This window comes from Centruroides sculpturatus, unplaced genomic scaffold (genome assembly GCF_000671375.1).
Source record: "Centruroides sculpturatus isolate CEXI.00-Female unplaced genomic scaffold, Cexi_2.0 scaffold644, whole genome shotgun sequence".
Classification (NCBI taxonomy): Eukaryota; Metazoa; Arthropoda; class Arachnida; order Scorpiones; family Buthidae; genus Centruroides; species Centruroides sculpturatus.
Genome location: NW_019385082.1, coordinates 57,449 through 77,479, shown reverse-complemented (window position 1 = coordinate 77,479; position 20,031 = coordinate 57,449). Strand labels below are relative to the sequence as shown.

The 20,031-nt window shown below is 31.2% G+C and overlaps 2 protein-coding genes across 2 annotated transcripts; both read right to left on the bottom strand.

The window, feature by feature from the left end:
* Positions 1-10,274: 10,274 nt before the first annotated feature.
* LOC111634391 (glucose-induced degradation protein 8 homolog) lies at positions 10,275-11,708 on the bottom strand. The gene has a single exon (XM_023379150.1). It carries the CDS (start codon positions 11,533-11,535, stop codon positions 10,822-10,824), a length of 714 nt encoding a protein of 237 aa, XP_023234918.1. The 5' UTR covers positions 11,536-11,708; the 3' UTR covers positions 10,275-10,821.
* Positions 11,709-11,855: 147 nt separating this feature from the next.
* On the bottom strand, positions 11,856-14,831 carry LOC111634390 (ankyrin repeat and LEM domain-containing protein 2-like). Its single transcript, XM_023379149.1, has one exon. It carries the CDS (start codon positions 14,670-14,672, stop codon positions 12,111-12,113), a length of 2,562 nt encoding a protein of 853 aa, XP_023234917.1. The 5' UTR covers positions 14,673-14,831; the 3' UTR covers positions 11,856-12,110.
* Positions 14,832-20,031: the final 5,200 nt, after the last annotated feature.

The following is a 20,031-nucleotide window of genomic DNA, read 5'->3' as shown; positions in this document are numbered from 1 at the left end:
AAGGCAGAAAATATGGAGTTTATTTCAATTAGAGAAAGGGCATCATCTATTTTTGTTTTTGCCAGTTCTAGGATATGGCAGGTGATGGAAATTGAGATATGTAATGAAAATAGTAAATTTTTATAATGAGCATTTGTCAGGATTTTGAAGTCTGACCCTTTCATACTCCAAACACAAGGGAAATGTGAATTCAAATCTCACACTGGCATGCCATTACATAATTTTACAGAGGCATAACCTAATAAAAGGTTCCTGCTTGTTCCTGGTGATTGGACATGACAGAATTGAAAACAACTTGGTTTCTTCTTATTTTTTAAATTCTGAAATAAGCTTGAATGTCTGATTGTTGGCAATTGGCATGAAATGGGTTGCCATTACTGTCACCTTAATCCAAATCCATGCCAGTTGAAGTTGGTCAGTCTTAAGAATGCTAAATTGCCACTTTGGGAAGCAGATGCAAAATTGAAAGAGAACTCATTACAGTGAGACAGATAGACATGAATCACTTATAGATGGAACCCAGAAAATATTTGCTATACTGAAGATTTTTGTGTAGAATGATAAATTTTAAATGAGCTTATTGATTATATTTTAATTGAATAAAACTGTCAATTTTGATGGGTTTTTGCTAATGTAATGATTATGTGCCAATGTGATTATAAGTGATTTTTCTTTTGAGGCTAATGAAAAGTCCTCAAATGAAAAATTAAGTAAAGTAGACAAAAAAACCCATCAAAATTTATTGCAGCAGTAGTGGAACAGCATTGCTATCAGTGGTAAAGCCAACTTTGAAGTTTGCATCGAAAGCAACAAAAAGGTGATCACCTTCAGATGAATACCTTGATTGTACAACTAGTTCTAGCAAGCATTATGGTATTTGATCGCATGAATATTCAACATTTGAATGTTTTGCATTGTATCAATGAGAACAGTGAATGAAGAAAAATATCAGTAGATCTTCAGAAAAACCTTTCTCCAAACCTGGAAAAACTTTACAACCTAATGTAATTTTTCAACAAGATGATGTAAGTTGCCATACTGCAAAAATGATGTTTGTGAATTATATTAATGTGCAGAGTTGATCATAGGTTTTCTGAGATCAAGATCTCGGAAAACCTATGGGAAACATAAAAAGTTCTGCAGAAAAGACCTCAATGGACAATGACTAGCTTACATCAAAAAATCCAGGAAGCCTGGAATGGAATTGTTCAAGATGTGTGTCAGTTAGGCTCTTATTAATATAATATGGGAAGGTATAAATGTAGTAATACAGTAAAAAAAGTGATGTAACCAGATACTAATCATGAATATTCAAGGTATTTTTGGTCAGTACTAGAGGTGTCTGAATTTTTTTTTGTCTATCAAACATAGCGAAACCCAATATGTATATAGAAACAACACCAAATGATAACTTATTTAAGGCAATAGTTTGGTGATGTTTTTTTTTTTGTCACTTAGGCTTTCTTTAAGTATTTCTTTCTTTGAAATGTATGCAATAATTTGCATTTTATTGTGTTATCTTTCATGAATATTAAGGTTTAAAACAAAACTGTTTTTGTAAATAAATTCATTGTTTTTTTCCCCTCTTTTCTTTTACTATGTTCAAAATATAACACACTTTAAAATCAAGATGTGACTGAGGTAATTTTTGTTTGGATGGTACAGTATAAAATAACTTCTAATTAGCATTCAAAGGAACTTTTTATTCACTTTGAATAAAATAATAATACTTAATTGCATTTGTATCTGACTTAGTACAGTATAGCTAAATAAAATTCAATTTATTAATATTGGATGTGATAGGTCTGGCCCAAATTGGTTGGGATATTTGATTCTGTTCCCCCTTTTACTCAAATCAAAGTTTTGTGCTAAGTTTTATATCAGTTATCTATTGTAACCATGTGTGATCACAAATTTCTCAATGTGTTTAATTTCTCCATGGTGTCTACTAAATTTATAAAATAAACTATATACTGGATAGTGAATAAGTTAAAAATCACACCTTTATCAATCCAGCAAACGATTTTTAATACCATAAAACGTTTTCAATCGTTTTAAACGATCTTCCTCAGTTATACCAAAATAGAACATTGAAAATCTAACATAAAATAAAAACATGGAATAAATATAAAATTCAAACAGAAAAAAATGCATATTATTATATTTACTCTGCATTTTTTCCATTTGCATTTTATATTTATTCCATGTTTTTATTTTATGTTCGATTTTCAATGTTGTATTTTGGTATAACTGAGAAAGATCGTTTAAAACGATTGAAAACATTTTTATGGCATTAAAATTGTTTGCTGGATTACTAAATTTTTACAGTGTATGAAGGCTCAACTGACAAATGTTCTGAAGGCAGCTATTTTTTATGTGAAGGAGTTGCTGGAGCAGGCAGGGATAAAATATGGGTGAAAATCAGGTTTATAATGCACATCATTAGTAATACATCCATTCCTGATGTTTAAGTCAAGAAAGTGTGCCATAGAATTGCTGAATTGGTTGAATTTTAAATGTTAAGCTATATGGGATATTATTAAATAACTTTTGCTGGAAAAAGGGATGCATAGAAATCTGACAAAGCATCTGAAGGATTATGATAACATATTTGTGGATCCTCAGAAATTGGCAGTGAAAATAAAGGAGATTATGTTATATGACAACAAACACATTATCATGCTGGATTTTGTTTCCCTTTATTCTTCCATATGTTTACAACCATGCTTCTGTGCCTTTTGCAATTTTTGTTTGAAAATGTTGGGTCAGCCCACTTATATCACAACACTATCTTGGAACTAATGCATATCTTATGTTACATTTTATTCTTTAAGTATAGCAACACTTGTGCAGAAACAGGTGAAGCTATGGACAGCCCTTTCAGATCTGGGCAAGTTGGTAGTGTGGACACTAGAGAAGAAAATCTTACATGATTTCCTACTAGAGATTATACTTTACACTAGATATGAATAATACTATTACTCAAAACTGGTAATACTTAAATTAAAAACTCTAAAAACCTATAATTCAGCAAATTTTATACGTACAAATGTTTTCACCTGTGTTGAATGGGCATTATCAAGCAAACTAATCCCCAGCTGCTGAAACAATGGAGGATTGCCATATGTGTGCAGAGGGGAAGTGATGTATGACAAGAAAGGGGAGAGAGAGGATAGTAAGATTTATAGTTCAAAGAAAGACTTCCATGCTGTGAGAAAGGAGTTAACATCGTGAAAATATGGTGGGTGATAAAGGTTTAGCCACAATAAGCCGAAGTTGTATGCCAGGTTTATGAGTCTTGGCAAAAACCAAGATATGTGGTGTAGCTGGAGCAGTGACAGAAGTGTTGTGTAGATGAAGGATATCTGCCAGAGGAGTTTGGTGAATTGTAGGACTCTAGCCTGTAGATAAAGAGGTAGTTATTGGGGGCAATGGAGCAGTATGTGTCACAGATATAGTCCTGGCTGCCTTTACAATAAGTGGATCTGAACATAAAGATGATACTTTTAGACTTGTCGGCTTCCAGGGTGACAATGTCGTTAGCATCCATTTCTTGGAATTTTGTATGGATTTCCAAAGAGCTGAGTTGTTTCTGCTAGTGGAATTGCTTCTGACAGTAAAGATGGTTTTCTATCTGTAAAATTCTTTATGTAATAAATCATCTATACTCTCTATAAGGTGTTCCACTTCTGGGATGAGGTGTTCAGAAACACTCATAGAGGGTGGATGAGGGAAAGATGGGCCACATATGGGGGCCAGATGTATATGATCTGGGATAACTACATGCCAAAGATTTGCCCCTGGACATAGTTTATAGGACCATCACTTATGACAGGAAGCTAGCTTCCCTTTACAAGGAAATATTCAATAAAAATAAATTTCATTTAGCCTTCCCCACAGTGTGGAAGTCTTTCTTTGAACTATAAACCTTACTATCTTTTCCCTCGTCTTATGTCATTTTTCCTCTGCATACATGTATGGCAATCCCCCATTGTTTCAGCAGCTGGGGATTAGTTTGCCTGATGAGGTTCGTTCAACATGGGCAAAAACGCTTGCACATATAAAAATTGCTAGATTATAGGTTTTTAGAGTTTTTAAATAGATTTCCATAATATGAGAATATATATTCATATCTAAACCAAGCATTGATAAATTGCTAGAGGTATTTAATAATAAACCATACAGAACATTAAAGTTCAACCAATTCAGTAATTTCATAGTGCACTTTTTTGACAAACATCATTTTCAGGATTGGGTGTATTACCAGTGATATGCATTATGAACCTGATTTTTACCCATATTTCATTCCTGCATGCTCCAGTGATTTTCACATACAAAGTAACTGCCTTCAGAGTGTTGGTCTGATAGGCCTTCACACACTACAGATTTATTAGACATCATAAAGAAATTAAATGCATTGAGAAAATTTTAATCACCTACAGTTACAATAGAAAGCTAATATAAAACTTGCCTCAAAACTTTGAGTTTAAAGGAACCCCCATGGGGACAGAATCAAACACCCCAACCAATTAGAGCCTAGACCTTTAATTATGGATTCTGATCCCAAGCTAACAAGTAAGTTCAATTTATAAGCAGACATCTAGATACTTGAATGCTCACGTATATTATTGCAGATACACCACAGTTTGTAAATTGTTGTGCAATGGCAAGGACAATATTGATATTAAAAGAGCACAAGGGGTATATTCATTCTAATTACAGATGAACAATTCAATCAACAGTTAAGTTAATGTATATAGGATCCAACAATAGATCATTATCCAGTAGACTCAGAGCATATATATAACATTGACAACAATAAGCCAGTAATAGCATTGACCAGTTTTACCACAGATCCCAGGGTGTTTACAAATTTAGAATGTTAAAAGTTTGAGTTCAGGTGTAGATCCGTTGCAGACTTATGAAGTGAGCTAAAAACTTTTGCCTGGTAAATAAAACAGTGCTGGAAAAGTGTGGATAGTTTTTGGTATTATGTTGAATTCATTTCAGGTTTTAGTTCATTTGTTTTTAACAACATTAAACTACTATCACAGTTTGTTGACTTATCCATGGTTTGTCAAAGAAGGCTCTATGTGTTTTTTAAACTGAATGTCAATTTATATAGACTGAGTTTGTAATACCTGAAGTAGGCATATTACAAGGCCGAAAATGTTTGTATATTGGATTAAAGTGTTACTAGAATTATTTATGGTTTCTTCTTTCATATAGAGATCTCTGTTCCAGTTTCTGAAAAGTTATTATGTCAAATGTGAATTTTTTTTATTCCTGGAATGGAAAATCATTAGAATTAACTCGGAGTGTGAGGAGTGATCTCACCCTCTACTATATTTTATTGCAAACAGGAGCTTCATTATTTCTTTAAAATAATGTTTGTTTCAATATTTTCATCATTACTTTTCAATTTTGTTATATTTTTATGTTGTTCTAGTTTATTTAATAATTTTAAGTAATTGTTAAAGCAATAAAAATTTTATACATTGTTTATTTCATTACACAAAAATCTCCTTTCTAATATTTTCTCCTGAATCTTCTAAAATGCATAATTATATTCAGAGATGTGAAACTCTAGGCAAAATTTATTTTTGAGGTTGATTAAAAAAGTGATGAAAATAGAGGATAGATTTATTAGATCTACAATAATATTAACATTTTAAGTATGGAAACAGACTGTTGAATACATAATAAAATAATAAAAATGCATAAATTAGTTTTACAATGAATTGGAAAATGAAATAGATGTACAGAAATTCATCTACAAAACTGCACACTTACTTTTAATAGTACTGAATTCATCAAGAGGAAAAGTTCAGTTCTACAGCAATATCTCTTTCAATGGATAAAGTTGAAAGTGAAGAAATTGTCTTGTCACATTACTGATTAGAGATAGTTCTTCACTAATTTTAACTTTCAAACTGCTAGTTCTGCAGTTGTAACAGACAGTGGTGCACCCAGGGGGTGGGCTAAGGAGCCGTGGGACCCCAGAGTAAAAGGAAAAGAAACACTAGTAAGTTTTCCAAAAATATTTTCCTAATTAAAATTTATTTATATTGTGTTGTGTGTTCTATTTCTATACTAATGAATTAGTGGTCATGTAAGTTGGGAATTTTATTGAATTTGCATTAAGAATTTTTTTATCCATTCAATTCAGCTCCCCAAGACTAAATCTTGAGTGCACCACTGGTAATAGATACATGATTAGATTTTCAATAATTACCAATTTGATGATTTAACTACTAAAATATACTACCAAATTTAAAGACCTAGATTTTACCAATTTTCACCTTTATGTAGGTCCGTTTCTAATATTTCTACATGAACACACAAAAGCTTGTTTTAAAGTTATTTTGGTGAAATTTATCTTATCAAAACAGAATTCTAAATAAAATTTTTACTTAAATAAATACATAATTATTCTTTAAAATGATCATTCTAAAAAGTTATATGGTTCACAGACTAAACTGTCATGAATGAACTGCACCATCTTATGCTCCCATTTACTTCTTATTCTGTAAAAATCATTTTAAATGCTTGCCAAAATATTTTGTTCATCCAGTAACCTAACATAAAAGGTAAATGGTGCATAAAAATGTTCCTCTTGGTTAAACAGGGTTTTAGAAAAAATTACTGGATCAATCTGCAGACCACACACTGAGAACCATTGCTTTTAAACAATGAATCTAAACATTGTACTTTACTATTTTAAGAATTGCAATATGTTTTAAATAAAAATGCTCAAAAGACAGCAAATAAGTTACAATAAATTTTAAAATAAATTCAGATCTATAGAATATATTTGATAATTTGGATTTTTCTTGAAATATTGCAATATGATGTATCAAAGAAATGATCTCAAACTTTAACCATCTTAACTGCTTTAGCCAAGAATATTAATATTCATGTAAAATTATCTATTATGAAGTTGAAATTAAAAAATTTAGTTCAAGATTTTATATAAAATCAACAAAAAATATAATATAATTATTAAATGCAAACCAGCTTCTCTGCTATTTATACAGGATGACCCAAAAATCAATTAACCATTCTAGACAACTTTATCATCATCTTTACATACAGAGTTTATAAAAATTATTTAAAATGAAATCTTTTGTATTTCTACAATTTTTTTTTATTTAAAACTATTATCAAAACATAAGTCTAATGATATTCTGAGTTAACTAAGTTTTGGATCACCCTGAATAATAATAAATCTGCATAGTTTTCATTATATCTCTCTTACAAGAGACACAGAACCAACTTCTGGTGCATTGCAACACTGCATATTTTTCAACTCCTTCCAGTTGGAAAATGTTTATCTATTTTATGCTACGTGATAAATCAATTATTATTCCAATTGAATTTATATTCAGATTGTTTTAAACATTACAGAACTAAAAAATACTTTAATATATTTTCACTCATATAACTTGATCATATTGAAAATTTGAACTTTTATGAATTTACAGTTTTCAAAATGAGTCTTTAACAATTAGACTTTACATCTAATAAGGTCAGAAAAATCTTAATTTGTGCAAGTTATATTTGCAATAAGCTTCAATTTTTGTGCAAAACAGATTAATATAATTTTAAGCAAGTTTGTCTAAATAGGCAAAAGATGAAAATAAAAAATTTTAATTTAAGGTCAAAAATTTCCTTATCCAAACTAATCTTTAATCTTAAAGAATTTAGAAAAGATTCAAATTTAGATTCTTTATGGTAGTCAAGGAATCTCTTATAGATAATAACTATATATATAAATTGATTAACAGAAACAAGATTGGTTTAAAATTGATGTTTATAATTACAGATAGGATGATAAAATCTCCAGTTTGTCTGGAACAGTCCTGGATTTCTGCTTTTAATTAATTAATCCTCATAATAAAATTTTAAATAAAATCATTTTGTAGGTCTTCTAATGAAAATGTAACTAATTTATAGGTTACTATACAAATAATTTAAAAATTATTAAATTATTAATTTTAAAATTTAACAATTTTTACACAAAATTGGCCTGGTTTAGACAATAAACAATTGAGAGTCTTGTGAAACATTTTTTTCTATCTAATACCAAAAGCTTTATAATTTAGTTGTTAATATCTATATTTAACAATTATTCTCCTCATTGAAAATATTTAATTCTGAAAATCTACATAAAAAGTTTATTTGAATGTGATTCAGAACAAATTCTTTTTCTTTAAATGATAAAAATTATTTACTTTGATGTTAAAAAAAAGATGCTTTAACATTTTTCCTCAAACACAAAAATAAAAATGTTAAATATGTAATGTATAGTTTTAGATACTATACTCATTAGCAATTTTTTATCATTATTATAACTTTTATTTGATTTTTGGCTAAAATTCTTTACTTTCGGGACTGAAAAGTTCTTTTAAAATATGTATATTAGTTAAAAACTTAATTAAGAGAACACACCTTTTAAATATACAGTATTGGGATAAATAATTCAAACCTTTAGATAAATAATGGTTTCTTAAACTTTTAACATGAAATTTCTTAAATTCTTAATCAGAAATAAAAATTCTGATTAAATTTATATATGTTTGATGTGTATCTTATAAATTGAGAACTATAAAGTAAAATAAACATATGCAATATATTTAATAGATTAAGAAAATAAGACAATATATAGTTATTAAGACATTCATTAAATTACTGTTTTCAAATAATTACATTTTAAGTTTTCATACACTTCAAAACTGATGAAATAGGTTGCAGTCTAAATATAAGATGAACAAATTGGTGAGAGATGGAGTAGGAGTATTTTCAATTTAATGAATAAATGTATGATTACTCAATCCAACTGCTGTCAGATTTTTACAACAAAATAAAAGGCTTTTTCATTTTTTGAAATTTCCTATTTCAAAAATCTTAATTAAATCCTCTTATTATATTTATATCGAAAAATTTTGATTTCCAAGATATTTTTCATCTGCATTTAATTCTTTGTTTTCATAAACATTTTATTTTCTAACTTTGTCAACAAAGTCCAGATATTTCAAATCTGAATTACTACGTAATATCTAATAATTATTATAGTTGATTAATGCTACTGAATAACTTTATGATCTCTTTATATATCAAATATATGAAACCATAATCCCTCCATTTATACAAATTCACTGTAATGTAGTTGAAAAATATTTTAAATAATCAACTTTATGGAAAGAAATTTTTAAAAAAACTTTTTAATGTAACTACCATCAGTAACCTCTATAAAGATGCATACTTAAAAAAACTTTTCTACTCCAATGAGAGTAAAATACAGTATTTGAGAATATGATCCCTATTTTAAGCAGCTTTCTACAGTTCCATTTACATGCTGTTTTCATGGAACCAATTATGTAAATGGAGCTGTAGAAACTATTTGAAAGATTATTTTCTTTATTTTTTATCAAGGCATTATTTTATATATTTATATCCAAACCATTTACCCAGATTGGTTTGAATAGCCATTTTTTTTCTGAATTTTTACATTTTGTGAGGAAAAAATTTTTTTTTGCAATGTTTGAGATCATTGATATATATCTACAACAGAGGTTGGCAATATGGTGGATTTCAGTTGTGCCCTCTAGAACCATAGTCAAGCAAGTGCAAATATACTTGTAATTTTCATTTTTAGTTACATTCATGTATAACCTTCATTTTATATAAATAATACAAATTTCAAAACAATTATTTTGTTTATTTATTACAACATTGTGATTTTTTTTCAAAATTAAAATATGAACCCTCAATGGTTTTTTAAATTTTGATTCTGCCCCTATAAGACTGCCGATCTGATTTACAATATTAATATGTACCTACATAGGTACGTATTAATATCGTACTACTCTCATGGTTGCAAAGATAATTTTATGTACTGTTTATGTGCTGAGTAAATTTTATGTTCCTATTGTTTTTGAAAATAAACTTTATTGATTGACTATCATTAAACAGTATTTTCAGTATGGAGTTTTACACTTTAATTTCAATATTCCACTAATTTCGGTTTATTCAGATTTTCAATAATCTTAATTGAGTCGAGTCCCTTTTGATCCAGATAAATGGAGTTTGGCTGTATGAAGAAAATATTATCAGTTTGTAAATTATGATCTTAACAAATAAAATTAAAATTTATATAGCAAATGTGATTTATAATTGGTGTATGTAATTAAAATTAAACATTCAAGAATCAAAATTGCATAAATATATTAAGCATTTTTAAATTTCAATACATTTTATACTTTGATGAGGCTTTACTCTTAAAATAAATATTAATAAAAATTTAAAATCTAATAGACAGGTTATATTTTTTCTTATTACGAGCAATGTCAATTTATTTCAAATGCTAAATTTTATAAATTATATTCCAGAATATTAAGATCATATGCATATAAAACTCAATTAAGTTAAATATTTATCAAGTAAAAGAATTTTTTCTTATTCATGGAAATAATAATCCAATTAATTACTAATAAACAGAAAACTATTACATAATTATCAATTATATTTTTCTTATACATATTCGTATTACTGTATTATTATTTAAATATTTTAAAAATGGACAAAATTTTTGTAGTACATAAATTAATTTCCTAACTAGCTACATAAGTCATACATTAGTTCAAAGCATTTATTACACACATTAGAAATAGAATGAGTTAGAAATCCATCTGTCGAAAAAATATCCGGAGCAAAATACACATATTAAAGTAATATTTCCATAAAAACACACACACTACTCAATACTAGCACAAAACAGATTCCAATACAAACTTATGCATTTCTTTCTTCTTAAAAAGTTTACTTGGGATCTTCAATGACTCCGTGAGCCAAGTCGACCATTTTCGGATATTTAATTTTCTTTTTATCTAGTTCGTCTTGCGCCCACAGTAACAACTTCAGCAGGATGGCCAACTTCGGTGTGATGGACTCTCGGTTTTCCATATCGAGTATGGCGGCGTTGACCTCGCTGGCGATCTTCTGCCTGTGCGACAGACGAAGCAGTTCTCCAAATGGGGACTTCTCCGGCTCGTCAAAGGCCAGCAGGGCCAGGGTGCGTTCCAATTCCGAAAGGATTTCTCGGTTTTCTTCACCCCTTTCTGCTAACTGATCCTGAGCATACTTCAACGCTTCCTCTATGTTCTGTTCGCGTATTAATTCGATCAGGTGCTGCTGTTGTAGGTGGAAGAAGAGATACCTGTCGTTATCCAGTAATTCGGGATGGTACTTATTGACTAGACCGATTGCCTCTTGGATACGACCATTTTCAATAGCATCTCTTATCTGGATCCTTTCGTCTAAGCTTTCTAGTTCGATCGATGGTTGAAGACCCGATTCTATTCTAAACTTTTCTGCCGCTTCCTTAAAACCTTCTGTTACTAAATAATTCATAATAAGTCTGTTCATGTCGGATCTATGAATATGCAAGTTTTCAAGATTATCAAGCCATTCTTCCTTACGAATTCCATCTCCTTTTTCATTTAACGCCGCTCTCTGTTTGGCAGGTTGAGTCATCTTGCTTGTTCTATATTATTGCAAAGGCACCATCAATACTCACCTTAACATACAAGCATGGATAATCTTTTCTAAAACAATATCGCGTATTAACAATTATTAAAACACTACTGACACTGTCTCTCGTGTTAAGCCTTTTCCGGTTCGTCACTAGATGGCGGTATCGATATCGTTACGACTAACCAATCAGATTCTTCGTTATAAACGTTTTCTTAATAAAATTCGACGTATATTTTTGATAACGAATTTTTATTTTTATAAAAATATTTTTTTTAAAATAATAAATTAAAATTTCTGAATTAATTAATAAGTTTGGATGTAAAAAAAATGTTTTTATTTTCAAATCAAAAGTAAATTATTCCTGTATAAGTTATTACAATCCACGTTCCTGTATAAGTTCACCCATTTTCTAACAAACAAATCTCTTTAAAATATAAAATTTTAACATTTATTTTTATGGAAACGATTCACACAATCAATAACTCGTCCATAAACAAAATGAAATCATAAATTTATACATAAATATTTAATTAACAGTACATTTTACATAATGTAAACACAAGTGGTCTTTTAGATTATTTTGACTGAACTCCATTTTTTAATTGCTTGTTATAGTTATTTGCCATGGGACTCAAACAATCCGATTCGTATCGCGGGGTTGACGTCCATAAAAGAGAGGCATTCCACTGGTCCGATGTAGAAAAATGCATTCTCTTGTGATTCGATACAATAGGACTTGGCCAACTGGCAGATTCTTCCGAAGGAAAAGCACTGATTTGACTTCTCCAGTGATGTGTATAAGGATAGAGTGTTTGATCTATTTCAACGTTACCTATTGCTCTTAACACGTCGGCATCCAATTTTGAAGGAAAGTGACCGTGTATAAAAATCTTAAACTCTTCCGGAATTTTCTTGCTTATTGAATCTTCTAGAGATCCAAATGAACTTGGAGGGGTATAAAAATCATCATCTGAAGAGTCACTTTCGGCATAAGAAATATTCATGCTTTCAGATTTTGATTTTTCATTTTCGGTGCATTTTGTGATTATGTTCAAACCATTCCAATTACATTGGAACATTTCTTCGTTTCCATCTTGTTTAATATTACATATAGAAATATAACTATATATTAATTTAAGAATACATTTTAAATGAAAATATAATTGATTTTTACTAAAATAAGTATAAATTGTTTGAGAATAATGACTTTCCTTTTCTTCTTCAGATGATGATAATTCCTGATTATAACACAAATAATCTTTTATAAATTTAGCCAATATTTGTAATTCATGAGAAACTAAATGCTGTTTAAGATTTTCAGCAATAGTTCTTGCAATATTATCTTGCATTTTGTTTAATTGTTTATCCATGTTAAGCTTGGAAATTGTTTCAAGTAAATATTGTACATGAGGAAGTACACTATCCATAAAATCATTATTTAATGCCAAACTACAAAAATTCTCTTCAGATGAAATTATTTCTTCTAATTTTACAGTTAATTTCTGAATTAAAAACTTTGTTGCAATATTATCAGAAGAATCAGAATCTTTTTCATTAAGTATCTGATCTTGAATATCAGAATTTGAATTATTTTCTACAAATAAATTCCATAAATTATCAAAGCAATTTAAAGATTTTTCTTTAGCATTTTCTACAGGCTGATCTTGATCACAGTTATCATCAAATTGTAAAACTTTTGAAATATCAGACAAATGATAATCATCATATTTTGATGTTTTATGTCCAATATTATTAGAATTATTAATTAATTCATTTTTATTAAAGTGTATTTCATCTAACATAAGACATATATTGCTTACTGGGCTAACTGGACAATTTACAGAAGACTGATTTAAATCTTTTCTATTTAAGGAAGAATTTGTTTCTGTAATTTTATCATTTTGTATATCAGAAAGAATCTCTTCATACTTATCCTTCAGGTACATTTCTAGTTTGAGAAGACCATCTGGAGAAGATAGATCACACCAACAATCTAAAAATGACCAATATTCTTTCCAAGATACTTTATATTGTTTTGCAAGTTCTCTTCCAACTACTTCTAATCCTTTTTCCATATCACTTAATCTTATTGTATACAATTTTTTCATATCATTCCTAGGTGGCGTTTTCCATTTTTTATAAAAATGTTTTGCCTGAATTGGAGACATAGGGCCTGCAACTGCTTTCACTGACATAGAAGAATCTCTTGGACTACTCGATTCAAGTCCCTTTCTGTTCATATCTGTAACATTTTCACTATCTGCAGAATAAAATTCACTTATAATGGGTTGAAATGAATTATCATCCGATCTTAAAACAGTAACATAACAGCGATCTTCAAACACCAATTCAATCTGTTTTTTAAATTCAGAGTTAGCATCTGGACATCTATCACAAATTATATCTTTAGCCGTCTGTCCGTATTTATTCTTCCTCTTCAGATCAGATTTTGGATGAGATGAAAGAATTTGTACACACTCCAAGCAGCCGAACTTCGAAGCAAAGTGCAAAGGTGTCTCGCACAATCCTTTATCGGGCATATTTAGATACAGATCGGTAATAAAGTCGATTCTTTGCTGGCACACGATATCAGAGTCATCATTGTATAATAAACGCATGAATTTTGGATCTTCGATGGTAGAGAGAATCGAACGACACATAGCGGCTTGCTTACTTTTAGCGGCGACGTGAAGGGCGTTATATCTGAAACCTTCCTGAAGGACGGAAGGTGTATCGCCGCTGCTAATCAGATATCTAGGATTCGACCAGACGGTGTGCTTGAAAAAATCAGCATCTCCTTTCTCTATAGCCTTTCTCAATTTGACCATGTCTTGACTTTTAGGTGCCTTAAATGGGCTAGATTTTTCAATCATAAAGAAGAGATCCGGAAGTCGTAGAGAATGCGGTTGTTTCGCAACTGGAGATAAACAATCAGTTGTACATTTAGAAAAAGATACAGCTTCATCTTTAGTAGGGAAAGCTTTAAAACGAGCTCCTTTATACTTCTTAACTGCTTTTAACGCTTCTTTCTTATCAGCATACACCAGTGGAGGTTTCTCATCGTCCACACACACAGTGCCAGGTAACAGAGCCACACCATAATACAACGAGTGATCAATTGACGATTGTGAATCCATAACGATCCGCAAGACAGTTTTATAACTCCGAAATGATAAACATAAAGCTTTAAATCGAGTAATTAAACTCAATATAAACGGAAACAAACCAAATATAAGCGATCTACTTTCCTCATCGCGTCTATGTAATGCTTATTCAGGCGATCAAATTCCAAAATTAAAAAAAAAAATCAGATATTTCGATAACTTGTCGATTCTAAGTATTTCTAATTTCGTAATTATTTATATTAATAAATATTAACTTTTAAAATATTTCGTATATAAATAAAAACGAAAATAAAACTATCATATATAGCGCCATCTAGTTGTAAATAGTGGATTACGGAGTAATTGGATGTTTGTCGTCTACCGCCAATTTTTAAATTTATTTATAAATTTGTGAGTTGCGTATTTAATTTAATCTCATAATTTCTGAATAGAATGCTTTTGTTTGCGTGAAATTTTCAGATTTTGATATTTTATACAGCTTACATATGATTAGGGTGACCAGATATTGACGTAGTCAAAGTAGAAAGTAGGATATTTCCATTAGGCGGTAGGACGTAGGATAATAGGTTTAATTGTAGGACATGTCCTCCCACAGTAGGATGGGTGGCCACCCTACATATGATTATTGTGCGAATTGGATTGGATTGGATTGACACAGTCTTGGATGTCAACATTGTGCCTTCATTCTCCATAGAGATTGTACAAGTTCCCATGTTCTTCTGTATATCATATTCCATATCGACAGTTTGAAGATATCGAAACAGTCTCTTATAATTGTTCTTAGGTTTACAATTATTATGAAATGAAATTGAGTGCCCCTAGAGGTAAAATTGCAGCTCAAAATGACCTTAATAGAACTGCAGACCATACCTGTGGGATTACTGGTATGATCCTCATAGTACCACTGTGCATTGAGGTGTGAGCAATAGTGAGCACCAAAAACAACTTATGTGTGGTTCCAAGCTTCTCATCAGAATGACAGCTTGTCTTGACCAATACGGAGCATGGAGAATAGGTAGTAAACTGGTACACTGTAAAAACTGACCTTTGGAGGCAAATATCTTGCAAAGGGTTGCATTTACAGGTATATTTGCTTGTACAGGGAGTCTATAATTCTGGGACGCCCTCATTCAGAGTTCTCATCTTACCCTATATGTGACCCTTCACAAGATATAGCCCCCAAAATCAGCCTGTTATACCCTGTTTGCACCGAGCATATCAATCTAGATTGTGAACAAGGTCAGCGATAATGCCTTGGTGCAACCTCTCTCGACCGTTTCAATCTCGACTGAAATGAGGTTCAATTGCGATCGACTCGAGAGTTCTTGAAACTAGATGCAGTCATAAGAGAGATCCCACAATCCCATGCTCACAAGAAAATACAAGATGGCTGCAGAACATGTGTTGGGCTATCAACAGAGAAATAAAAAAGATACTGTATTTGGAGAGACAATGACATCTGTCTATTATTAGATATATGGCAAGAAAAAGTACTATATTTATTTCTAACCAAAACTTCCATTTTGTTTGTTGGTGTTCATGACTTACCGCGTAGTTATGTCAGTTTTATCATCGTGTGTAATAGCCGGGTTTTTCTCAAGCGGACTGCCTGTGCGAACAGTACGACGTTCGACTAGCGACAGTCACAATCCAGATTGTAGGTAAATCGAGATCGAAGTGAGTCATGGATTGTGTGCAAATGTAGTATTAGGATTTTGAAAACAAATCCTAACAGGCTGAAAGTGAAAAAATCCAGAACTATTTCTCAAAACAATGTTGAAAATTGACTGTTTTCCACTTTACTAGAGATGGCAATGTATTGTCATTTCTTGTATTTTATGAGCTTTAAGCTCATAAAATACAAGAAATGACAATACATTGACTACTACTGGGACACAATTGGAGTCATGCTGTGTGCTTCTTTAAGCCCATTGTGTGCTTAATGGTAAAATTTAGTGGGCTGTATTTTTCCAAGAGTCACATGTAGATCATTGGTTCTTTTACTTTTTTTTTAGGTAAGGTACTTTCTTAAGGTCCCAACCTCACCCAGAGCTGCAATTTTACCAATTTGGATGACAAACCAATTAAACATTCTTTCTTACTCAGCTAGATGCATCTACAGTCATATGTATTTAAATCATATGAAATTATATATATTATTGATATTTCAAATAAATTAGTGGTTTTCAAACTTTGCACCATAAAGAAATTATCAGAATCATTATAAAAGTAACAAAAATTTGCTTTATTGTGGTTCATATTAATTTTCAAGCACTTTCAGGCAATCAAGCCCAACATCAGAAGACACACAAGTGAATCAGCTTGATAGTTAAGTTGTCTAATTTTGTTTTCAAACAAAGACGATCACTGTCATCTATGCTTGCAAACAAAATTAAGTTAAGTTAAACAGTTAAAAGTTAGAAAACAAACTTAGATGATTTAGCTGCTCATTTAACTATGTCTCCTGATGTTGAGCTTGTTTGCCTGAAAGTACTTGAGAAAAACTTATAAAAATGAACTGCAGTAAAGCAGATTTTTGTTAATGTTATGTATTAAAGGATTTGGGTTGTTTTGCATTATGATCAGAAATAGTGGTTTAATTAGCTTTTTGATGCTCACATAGAAAAATTTTTTACGTTTCCTCTCTGTAACATCATTTTGATTAAAAAAAAAAAAGAAAATGATCAACACAGAATTGAAATTTCATATTTAATTTATGTAAAGTTTAATTTTATGATTTCGGCATTAACAATTACATTTATAATACTGTATTTTCTACACCAAGAGATTCAATAATTTTATTTTTAATATACCTAAATTAGTTTGTTTGTTTTGACTTATAGAACTTATTAAACATTTTTTTTTTATCTTTAGTTTAGAAAATGATTGCTACAGTCACAGGATTAGTGAAAAAGAACATTATTGCATTGCAAACTTAATTAAATGAAAAGGTTTTTTTTTACTGTTAATGGGGTGTCAGTTGTAACTTTTATCTGATGTGTTATACTGTCATCTACGTTGCTCTGCTAAGTCTATCTTGTTTAACTATTTAGCCCATGTGACTGCCAGCTTTGATCAGCCCACTTGATTGTTTGTAGAGTACTTGATGTTATATAATTTTAGGGGGTGGGGGCTTGCTCCCTAAAACTATACCAGGTAGAGGTTACCCCACCTCAACTTGGTACCACCTGGGCATTGAGGTGTCAGCAATAGTGAACAGCAAAGCACACAACTACATGCAAAGTATGTAGAATAGACAGTATATAGATACATGTTAAAAACTGATCTTTGGAGGTGAATATCTCATGAAGGGTCAAAAATTCTGGGGTGTTGCAAAACATTCAGAACTTGAATCTTACCATGTTGGCTGGTGTCTTGTTAACAGAAAAGTACCAATGAAAAAAACATTAAATGATTTTTTAAATGATCAATAATTAAGTCTAACAGATAGTAACCACACCACATGTAGCAGTTTCATTTTTAAATAAATTATGTAGTGTACTTTGTGATCCAGGTGCTGAGAGCTATCTGTAGAAAGAACTGTTGGACAAATATCAACTAAATTTTATATACAAGGTCTGTTCAAAAAGTATCGGACCTTATTTTTTTCCGCGTAAACCAATGATGCGAGAGAGGCCTCCTTCGGTGGAGTTGTGGAGGGGACAGTCATGCACAGCCCTGAATTTTTTCCCGCCTGCAGAAAGCGTCAGTCGTTGGCAATCGGCGTATGAGTGAGGTCATGTAGTGCGCTCTCGTCGGATTTCACTAAGCTGGAAAATGACTGAACAACGTGAGCAGCGATATTACATCAAATTTTGCCAAAAACCTTGGCGATACCCGAGTGTAAACCATTCGCAAGATTCAGCAGGCTTTCGGGGACGATCCTCGAGGCCAAAAAAAGCGCGGCAGGTCCGCAGCAATATCAAAGGTCATGTTGACAGTTTTTTCGACTCTCGTGGGGTGGTGTGTCGTGAGTACGCACCACAAGGCCAAACCATCGCAAAGGAGTACTACCAGGAGGTCCTTCGTCGTCTTTCCGATACAGTGCGACGCAAACGACCGGATCTGTGGTCGATCAAAACTTGGCAGCTCCATCGTGATAACGCATCCGCCCATTCTGCGCATCTGATTCAGGCTTTCGTCGCCAAACACAACACTCCTGTGGTTCGTCACGCTCCGTAATCTCCCCACATGGCTCCGTGTGACTTTTGGCTATTTCCCAAGCTGAAAATGCCGCTAAAAGGAACACGAATTTAGTCGAAAGAAGACATCGTGCGAAATGCGACGGACCGGCTGATGGCCATTCCAGAAAATGCGTTCCAGCAGTGCTTTCAGCAATGGCAGGAACGCTGAGAGAAGTGTATACATTACCAAGGAGACTACTTTGAAGGGGATTAGGGTTTCATACCTCAAAATCAATAAATTTATTTTTGCCGACCAAAGGTCCGATACTTTTTGAACAGACCTTGTACATACTGTGTTAAGTATGCAGTTTTAATTTGAAAAAGAAATTTTACTTCAAAATTTAGTTGCTAGGAAGAAATTTGGTGCTGTTGTCCTCTTAATGTGCATATTATCTACATTTTCTAATGAATTTCAAGTGTAAAAGGAGTCACAAAACATTTTCCAGAATTCTTTGATGGGTGAACAGTTGTGGTGCTTACTTTGCATGATTATGCATTAGTTGTTAAACTCTTCTGTCAATGAAACAGCAATGCCAGTTTGTCACTTAAGGAATTTCAGCACTTAAAAATTTACAAAGAGGTTCTTTGACTATTGGTAATTTTAGGAAAATAATTTCACATTTTGCGTCAAGTTTCACCCCAATGGCTAAAATTTGATGCAAAATTTTTTCTTAAAAAATTGAAACTGTTTACTCAGGACAATATAGGTACTAAATTTGGTTAGATTTTCTCAATAGTCATTTTCACAGAGAGCTGTGGAAAAATGACTATTGTTTTTTAAAATTCTATACAAATGTTGTTTTAACTATTGGACAAACAATCACACCATAAACAGCAATGTTACTGAAAAAAACATCGTTGTTTATGATGTGATTACTTACGCTTTAATTATGATCACCCAGTAGATAATTAAAATAAACTGCTCTGTTAAATCAGTACTACAACTTTGGAGAAAATTTTTGCTCATTCAATTGATTTATTTTCAAATAGAGAGAATAATGTTTTTAGAAATATAGAAGAAAATCTTATTAACTGTTTCATTTAATCCTTTAAAATGATTGTGATTTTTGTCTATAATTTTCTCTAATGTTGTGTAATAAATATTTACTTCAGAACAATATTATAAGGGTTCAGAACAATATTATATGGTGTGTAATTATTTCATTTCAAAAATTTTGTCAAAGTCT

Excerpts from the sequence above, each read along its gene's own strand:
- LOC111634391 (XM_023379150.1), bottom strand. The coding sequence starts at position 11,535 with ATGACTCAACCTGCCAAACAGAGAGCGGCGTTAAATGAAAAAGGAGAT.
- LOC111634390 (XM_023379149.1), bottom strand. The coding sequence starts at position 14,672 with ATGGATTCACAATCGTCAATTGATCACTCGTTGTATTATGGTGTGGCT.